The sequence below is a fragment of the Buceros rhinoceros genome, unplaced genomic scaffold (genome assembly GCF_000710305.1).
Source record: "Buceros rhinoceros silvestris isolate BGI_N320 unplaced genomic scaffold, ASM71030v1 scaffold18781, whole genome shotgun sequence".
Classification (NCBI taxonomy): domain Eukaryota; kingdom Metazoa; phylum Chordata; class Aves; order Bucerotiformes; family Bucerotidae; genus Buceros; species Buceros rhinoceros.
In genome coordinates this window covers 92,037-101,021 of record NW_010396167.1, presented here as the reverse complement: position 1 = coordinate 101,021, position 8,985 = coordinate 92,037, and the positions used below count along the sequence as shown (strand labels likewise).

At 46.7% G+C, this 8,985-nt stretch overlaps 1 protein-coding gene across 1 annotated transcript in view; it reads right to left on the bottom strand.

Annotated features, from left to right (window-relative positions):
* Positions 1–2,582: 2,582 nt before the first annotated feature.
* The window catches only part of PREX2 (phosphatidylinositol-3,4,5-trisphosphate-dependent Rac exchange factor 2), a gene marked incomplete at its 5' end in the record, with an annotated part of 91,462 nt that continues 85,059 nt past the window's right edge, over positions 2,583–8,985 (bottom strand). Inside the window, 2 exons of the mRNA XM_010145830.1 lie at positions 2,583–2,628; positions 6,072–6,139. Of these exons, the coding sequence (XP_010144132.1) occupies positions 2,583–2,628; positions 6,072–6,139 (114 nt within the window). The remainder of the gene's footprint in view (positions 2,629–6,071; positions 6,140–8,985) is intronic.

The following is an 8,985-nucleotide window of genomic DNA, read 5'->3' as shown; positions in this document are numbered from 1 at the left end:
AGGTTTTGAGCAAACACTGGCTTTTGAAGGACACTGTGAGAAACGAGATGCCCACTGTCCACAGACAGTCAGTGAGACATTTATGCCCAATTTCCTCTGGAAATCCTGTCTTTACGTGCTACCTGTAATCCCACAAAATCAGGGCTTATGTTTCCGAGCCCCTTTGATGCCAGGCTAAAGGGACACTTTATTCTGCAGCACAGGTCACCAACGAAGCTCATAGTGCTGAGTAGGTTTTGAAAACCGCATCTCAGAAGCGGGGGGAAAACCCCCAAAGAACCAAAAATTAGATACAAAAAACAGAGGTCAAGATTTCTGATGGACACTCCTGAAACAAGAGCTCGAGAGTGTAGTCCGGCGCCTGGCTCCGGACTGTTTGTCCCGTGGGGTTTACAGACGTCTGTTGCCCCAGGCTTTCCCCAGCAAACCCCAATCACCAAATCATCCAGGGGGGCTATTCCAGCATGCTCGCACTCCTACCAGTTCAACACAGAGGCGGCGATGAGCTACGATTAGGTGCGCACACGCAGCAGATCTTGTCCTCGCGGTCATTTCGCATCCTGACAGCCTCACACAGCAGCAAAAGACCAAAACTCACGCGGGCAAATCTCCCAGGAAGAGGCGAACCTGCAGCCGGGGCTGACACCAGCACCAGCCATGGCACGAGGATCTTCTCTGTGCTTCAGGGCTCTGATCGAGCAGGAGATAGAATGTTTTTGGTGCTTCTGCCTGGAGCAGGAATTCCCCCAGCCAGCACCGTCTCCAAATAAAACACATCCCAAAGTACGAGATCCTGACCAGGACAGCGACTCTTCATGGACAAGCATCAGGTCATCCTACAAAAAACAGTCAGTTTCTAAAGAGTAAAACTTCTTTTTTTCCAATCTTGTTTGTTTGGGGTTTTTTGTTTTTATAAGGAAGATTGTAGTCCCACAGCTTCCAGCAGCTACGAAGGAGTGTAAAATTCAAAGCACAAAGATGAAATTGTTTCTAAAGTGTCCACAACTGCACGTCTGTCACAGTTTAAGGCAAACATTCTATATTTAAGGTTGGACCAGTAACTGGTATGGCTACATAAATACATACATAGTAAAACTCACATATATGTGCAGACATATATCTGTGGATATATAAAAATATTTATTTTTTCTTAGCAAAGTTAAAGTCTGTGTAAAAACATGAAGAATACTGAGAAAGGTAGGGATTCTACTTCCTCCTTTGGAGAAAAGTAACAAGTCCCCTAAACATCCTGGATAAAACACTCTCTGCAAGAGTACAGCCCACTTTCAATTCTCACTTACTGTCTTTGTTGATTTAATGTATTTGCTGAAATTTTCATAAATAATTAGATACGGGCAACAATTATGTTGTGAGGTTTGATTGCTACGGTGTAACTAGAAGCCACTGGAGTACAAAGTTGATTTTTATTCAGACAGCGTGTCCTGCCGTAATAGAACGTGTAGCTGCTGCTACGAGTAGTAGGTTTGGTTTTAACGTGTTCACATATGAAATCTCACTTGGGGGCATCTTCTCTGAAAAGCCTCTGGCCAGAAGGACAGCCAAATGCAGACACATTTTCCCTGGGCCCTCTAAACACTCGGTACAAATTCAAAACAAATTTGTAACAATCGCCACTCCAGAGACCTGGAACACTATACAAAACAATTCCGACAAGATAGGGGAAGTGGCAGCACAGAACATCAAACCCCAGCGATGCTCCAACTCAAACCACAGGCATTCCAGTTAGACCTAACACCTCCGCCCCGTCCTCGCCTCGACGTGAGAATACACACAGCTCTGGCCGCTCAGGAACGCGCAGGTGCAGAACATCAAGCAGCCAGCAGGCAGAGCCTGAAGTTCAGTCTGACCATGGGTGACGATGGGAGGTCCCCTTCTCCAGCGGTCACCAGCACGGGCAGAGGCTCACCGCATGTGCCGCGGGGCAGCTCCTCCCGAAGGAGCAGGACAGCGGGCTGCTGCAGAGGCGGCTGAGCGTGCTGGGTAGGGGCATGCAGCAGCAACCTGCCTGCAGCCAGGGAACACCACTCCAAGAGGGGTTTGGTGTCTCTAACCCTCACTTACGTCATGTACTGGAACAGCTACGTCATCCTTCTGAGAAACTATGGTGGCAGCAGAAAGAGAGGGGTTGTCAGTGCAAATGGCCCCACACGAGGCACGAGCTCGTTACCGAGCCTGGCTCATCTGGGCTGTTATTCCTCCCACAAGGACATGTTCTGCGTGGCGGACAGGTGAAGACCTTCTCTCAGAACGGGACGCTGGCTTTCGAGCTGCGGGCTGTGCCTATCACGCGGCTGAACAGGAACCTGATTCCAGTGTAAAATTCCCAAGGAAGATTCCTGTCCTACTAGTGTAAGGCCAGAGTGCACAGACTCCAGACACGCTTTTGGAAGTCATTTTTCAATGCCAATAACAAATATTTAGGGTATTTCTTTCTGTATCCTGAGTAAAGGGGTTTCTTACACATCAGAGCCCCAGGCACGTGCTGCTACAGTGCAGTTAGACTTTGTCACACGGTCCCAGCAACCTCAAGGCCGTTACTGGGGTACCTTCTGAAGCAGTTCTCATTCTTCTCCCACGGGTGGTGGCGGCTGGCACAGCTTGTATAATCTGACAAGGACAAAACAGAGCAATTGTTATTCTGGGAACTTGACTGTTATTAACCCCGGTAAATTTAAGGAACATGAACTGAGTTTAAGTCTTCTGCACTGCAAAGCAAGAGGAAAAGCTGCTTGGTGAAGGCGATCACCTCTAGTTTTGTTTTGGCGCAGTTACACCCCATGCTAACACAGTTCCCTATGAGACCAGTAAGATTTGGTTCAAATCACTACAGGTTACAGTAGCACCCCTTCACTTATAAAGGCTTTTGAACTTCCATTAAACCCTTTTGCAGAGCCTTGGTTATCAGCAAGTGTTTGAAACTTCCCCCTGATGCCAGGAATACTGAAGACAAGGGTCAGCCGTTCTGACCCTGGGCTCGCTGCTCTGCGTGTCCAGCACACGGCACCCTCCCTGCAGCCACCGCAATTAGAACCAGCAAGAGACACGGGCTCATCTGGAGATTACGTGTTTTCCTCAGGGACAGTGTATCACTGAACGAGCAGTGAAGAGAACAAGTATGGCACGGGAAGAAGAAAAAGCATCTGAAGCCAAAAAAGAGACAGACAGTCACACTGCACGTGCATTAATACGCAACATGCGGAATCTCTGACACTGAAATACCAAAGCCACAGAGATAGCAGGTTTGGTAGGTCTGGCACAGGCGGGGGGTGAATGGTCCAGTGGCTTGAGGGCCAGGGACATTTGAGATGCTCAGGGTACCTGAGTTTTCCAAGTATAATTTGCAAATTTGCCTGCTAAACATGACATTAATTTATATGCCTCCATTTTAACTCATCATAAATTTCAAAACCATACTAAAAACCACATAGAAAACAAAAATCTCTTGGGCTCCACAAACAGCTGAAGGATCAACGGCCTGGTGCCTCCTTGAGTGCTACTCTGCTCCTGAAGCTCTGTGAGGCACTGGACACATGGCTGCCCCGTGAGCACCATCTGCCTCATCAACATCTGGGCACATCTTGGCAGAAAAAGCACCTCCTGGCGGGGGGGCAGTGCTGTTCTGACAGCAGTTCCCTCAGGGGTTAAACCTGTGGGACACTGACACCACACAATGGCCATGGGCTAAATCGCTCCCCTCTGAACCTCACCAGCAGTGGTTACCAGCAGCGCTGCTTCGGGATGGTAAGAACGGGGAGCACCAGTTCCATCAGCCAAACGGCAACTGCAAACCTGCCTTCAAGCCTCCACCGTAACGTCTTCTGGAGATCACGGGGCTCTGCCCCACTGTCATCTGGCAAACTCAGAAACGCTGTCATTTCAGGTCATGTGGCGCAGGCACCAACGTGTTTGTCAGAGCCGTATATAAGCCCATACACTTCTATCTCTAGAGCAACAAGAGAATAAGATGGCCTGATCTTCATATAGACAGGCATGCAGAGGAAAACAAACCGGGGTGACCGGCGTTACTCGATTCCGCTGCTGTAATAAAGCAGTAATATTCAAAGCTGGCAACAGACAGATAAAATTACCGTCTGAATCTCATCTAATAATTGCAGCTGGGTTAGCTCATGATGGTGTTTCAGCAAAATCTAATTTCCGTGGAACAACATGCAGAAAAGCTCAGCCCTGAGTACCGAGGTCTGCGTATTTGTCAGGTTGAAAAGGTAATCGTTAAGATTTACTTGTCTTCAGAGCAAGCGATGTGGAGGGAATTCTGACGCAAACTAACACAAGGCTGTGTAAGTCCCTGAGGAGCTGCAGCTGCTGGAGACAGCCTAGGGCAGAAACAGCCTGTTCTGGGTCGGTTTGTATTGGAGCCGAGAAGCAGCAGCAAACAGCAGCAACTGCAGAGAACCGAGAACGCTGCCAAGTGATGTGAAACAGGACCAAAGGCAACGGTAACGTTCTTTAAGGCAGAGAACCCACAGAATTGTTTACTGATGCACCAGAAGCATCCCTCCTGCTGAGGACTACCCTGACACACGGGACTTTTCTCCCTAAGGGGACTCCCAGCGCCCCAGATGCCGAGGGCAGTGCGGTATTCCTGTGACACTGCTGCTGCTGCCTGGCAAGCGTGCGGGACGCATCCTCTTCTGTGTTCTAGGAGCTATCTCCTAACTTTCTTCAGCTTTCTGCTACTGTGTTGTGAGTGTCAGCTGGAAAGCGGTGATCTTTCCTCAACTGACACCAAATCAAAAAATGTCTCATGGCTAAGTTTTTCTTTTTAAGAACTTCAGATGTTTCCTTTATCACCACAGCTCTGAATCTAGACAGATGCTCTGTCAGTTAGAGGTGGGAAAAGTTTGGTCTGCAACAGTTCTTTGGCTGTCTCCGGGGTTGCCATGAAGGAGGAGTCCATCTAAGGCCAAACCCTTACTATTCAAAATACGAAAAGGCTTCTTGCAGCTTTTACTGTAAAATGTTATTTCACTGCCTTAGTTTCCCACTAGGCAAGAGCTGTCAGGCCGTCCAGCGCTGCTATTCAACAACGGAAGCGCAGCTGCTGCTGAGATTTACTCGTACCCGGCACAGTTCAGGTGCGCCCCTCTTCCAGAATCACACCGAGCACAGGCACGGAACGACACGCAGCCGCTTTTAACACACAAATTATGAGCAGTGATGGGAACAACTGGGACCCCTGAGAGAAGGGAAGCGAACTGCCCTAGAAAAGGTTCCTGGTATTAGTGCTCGGAGCCCAGAGGAGTCTTTCTGTGAAGTTGTGGATCGTGTGTGTGTTCATGGTTACCGCCATCAGCCGTGACTAACTCCCCACTTCCTTAAGGAAAGGAAAACACCGCAGTGAGTCTGTTTGGTGTTCCACATACCTGTTTGCCTCGCATCTCATTCAATGTGTTACCATTAGTCAGCAAAAAGCATTGTTTTAGACTGGTAAAAATCCAGTTTAAATTAGAGCTAGGATTATAAAACCACTTTAAGACAGAATTCAGGTGGTTGTTTGGTTATTTTTGTTTGTAAGTATTGTGCTTGTTAAGAAACATTTCAGGTACCTGCAATCCATCACAGCATTAAAAAGCTGCATATAGAACAGTCGCATTTTTCATTCTAATGGACATTTCAGGAAGAGACACAGAAAGACTACATCATCTCTACAAGCAACCAGAACGTGATTGTGCTGAGATACCGCAGTACAGTATTTCATTAACACGGGGTAGGGATTTAGTTACGAATAGTTCCCCCAAACCACTAAACATCACAAGTGATGAAGGACTTACTCCATTGTTCTCAGAATTAACGTGAACCAGGTTTCAAAAACGAGCACATTTTGAAGTGCTGCGTAGCCTGAGCTTCTGCAGCTAATTCCTTTACGTAAAACTGTGCAGCCAAGAACCTAATTGATTCTATGTAGACTGAATGCCAAATCTTCCCAGTCAGTGCACAATACAGTCCATGTTTACCGTTAGCTTTTGAGCTGCTAGGACAGAAGTTGGCACAAACTAGACCAAATCGTGGTCCAGGACACAGTCAGTTACCTTGGCACAGACTGTGGCGTTCGATCCCTCACTCCCAAATTCTTGGCTGTGTTTTGCACTCTCGCACCCTGTGAAAGAAAAACAACAATTTTGATTCATTTTTTCCAACACAGGTTTTTTTCTGAGCTTTCTAGATGAACATAACTATTGATTATAATTAATATATATATGCTACATATCCCCAAACAACTCTCCTAAGGTGGGGAACAAGTTAAAGCAGTGCCATAACTCTCAGCTTGCAACTATGCAGAAGAGAGACAAAGTCTTTCCATTTGTCATTTACTAACACAAAAGATTTCACAGGGAGTAAAATCCAGTCTCTAAATCTATAGTATACTGGACAGAAAACAGGAGGCTTAAACTGAAGAAAAAAAATACCCAAATGAGGCATTAAGGAGAACATCCTCATGAGAAGGCTAAGAAAACTCTTGCCTTGGGAAGCCTTGTGCAGGAGCAGCCGCTACTGGAGGCTTGCGAGCAGCTACGAGGAGCATTGTCATTAATTACCTGAGGACAACACCACTGATCGGGTTTGGTTACAGACTCGCATCTGTTGAGCCCAGACCTTCACCACCTTCAGCACCCTTTCTGGGGTTTTATCATAATGAAGCAATCCCACCACGACAGACTACCGAGACCAGCACAGCATTAAGCCGAGAGCCAGAGTGCACAGACAACACGGGAAGTCGAAACTGATGTAAGTGAATCACCCGTAGATCCTGAAAGCCAGGGCTGCGACTACCTCCCAGAACAAAAGCAGCCTGGTTTTCCTTGCATCACTCACTAGACTAATTTTAGTATCTTGCTCACATAATAAATCAAAGGCATTGATTTAAAAAGGAGGCAAGCTTTATACAGCCGTTTAATTTATTGTTTAGCAGGAGAGATAATTAGATCTAACAACCACCAGATTCTTATTTCGTTTAAGGAAAAACCCCCAAGAATTACCAGTGGCTTGCTACATGCCTTTGTCTCCACCAAGCACCACTATACCGTTTTTATTTCAATATACTGTTGATTCACAGTCCTCCAACATTATTCTTAAAGCCACAGCAAAGCAAATAAAGTCTCACTTGGGCATAAGGGATAGTTGTGCTGCGCAGCTCCAGGCTGCTTCCCTCTGCCTGCCAGCACTGCCCGAACACTGGCGAGAGATGCCGGCAGCCCTGGAGACACCATCAATCTGGACGGTTAGACGTGAACTAGGAATCTCTTTACCATGAGAAAATGGATGGGTTTATTTTCAAGCTACGCACTAATTCAAGGATAGCAAGAGCCAGTCACATCAGGAAAACAGATTCTCTTTATGCCCTGCTCAAAGAGCTCTAAATCAGCACAATTCTCAGCAGAATTACTCACAATGTAGTGCTGTTATATTATACTCATAGGGGACATGGAAAAATATTATTCACGTCAGACATCACAAATTCTCTCCTAGCCTTTTCTGTTTATCGGGTTTGTTAACCCCTCAGAGCCCTCCTCCCCATGGCCTCTGCCCTCTCCACACTGTGCTGCATCCTGTCAGGAGGCTTTCCACAGGTCTTTTGTGGGTAATGACGGTTACAGGAACAAGAGCACCTGAGTAAATAGTTACTGAAAGACGGTTGGGATGTTTTGTCAAAATTGTTATTTAAAAATCAGTCTGGACTCTGGATTAACAGATGAAAACCAGAAACCACTGAACCGAAACCACCCCACAGACCCAAGTTCATACCAACCCTCACTCGCTGGTCTCTCTGCTTTAGTCCTGGCAGGGCAGGTGCTTGCAAATACCTAATTGTAACTGACAGGGCAATTACTCTGAAAATTGTTCCAACAGTACGGTCAGGGCTATTATCAGTCTTGTTAAACACGACCATGATCTCATTCAATTTAAAAGGAAAAAACAACCCAGCAAACCCCCACTTCCTGAGGTCATCCATTCGATCAGGTGTCTCTCTCCAGCTACCCAGGACCAATGCCCCAGATGGAAGAAGTATTGGCTTTGAGCAGAGACAACTTGCCTCTGTGGAAGCCGATAGGGCCAGGAGCTGACACTGCTGAATTCTCCAGACGAGCAGATGGATTAGATGTCCTTTTGTTTGCACCTCCCTGGGGCTAGTAACTTTATTCCACAAAAGATTCAGGGTGTAAGTGGGCTAAAAGGTTTGTTTTTCTATATTAAGCCAAGAAAATGACACACGTATCGCCCTTAACTAAACGTTCTGCATCAAACCCCAAGGAGTTCCCCCCACCCCTCCAAGTTTTATGGCCTGTTTATGCTCCTGACAGTTAAACCCTACAGACGATTTAAACATTCAGACTGGAACAGGTTTCTAGAAGATGCCATAGTGCGTTGTGGAAATTACTCCAAAACACTTAGGATTTAATGGAGGGCTGTATTTCTACTACAGAACTCCAAGACTGATTTAAAATTACAACAAAAGATTATTACTCTATTACATGCCATAGTGCTTTCCTGCAAGAGGAAGAATGTGTGAAAAGCGTCTGGCTTGATATACTAGCAGACGTCTTTGCAGTGTCTGTGGGTGGTACTGAGATACTGGTATCTTTAACAGCTATTGATCACCTGCTGTTCTACTTCAGAGAACGGAGCCTCACAGGAGGCTGCTTTTGACATCTCTGTTTGAGCAAGTACCACTGCAGCTGCTCAAAGCCACCCAAGTTACTCTCATTTTGTCCTTCGGCTTCATTTAATAAACTGAAGAAAATCCGCAGGCGAATCAGCACTTCTGCAAACGGAACAGTGCACTGAAAATGTGCCCTTTGCCAGCAGACATCCCACACACAGACTGCAGCGGGTTTGCAGGGCAAGGTTTTGGTAGCAGGGGGTGCTACAGGAGTAGCTTCGGTGAGAGGCTGCTAGAAGCTTCCTCTGTGGCCAACAAAGCCAGTGCAGCGGCTCCCGGACAGA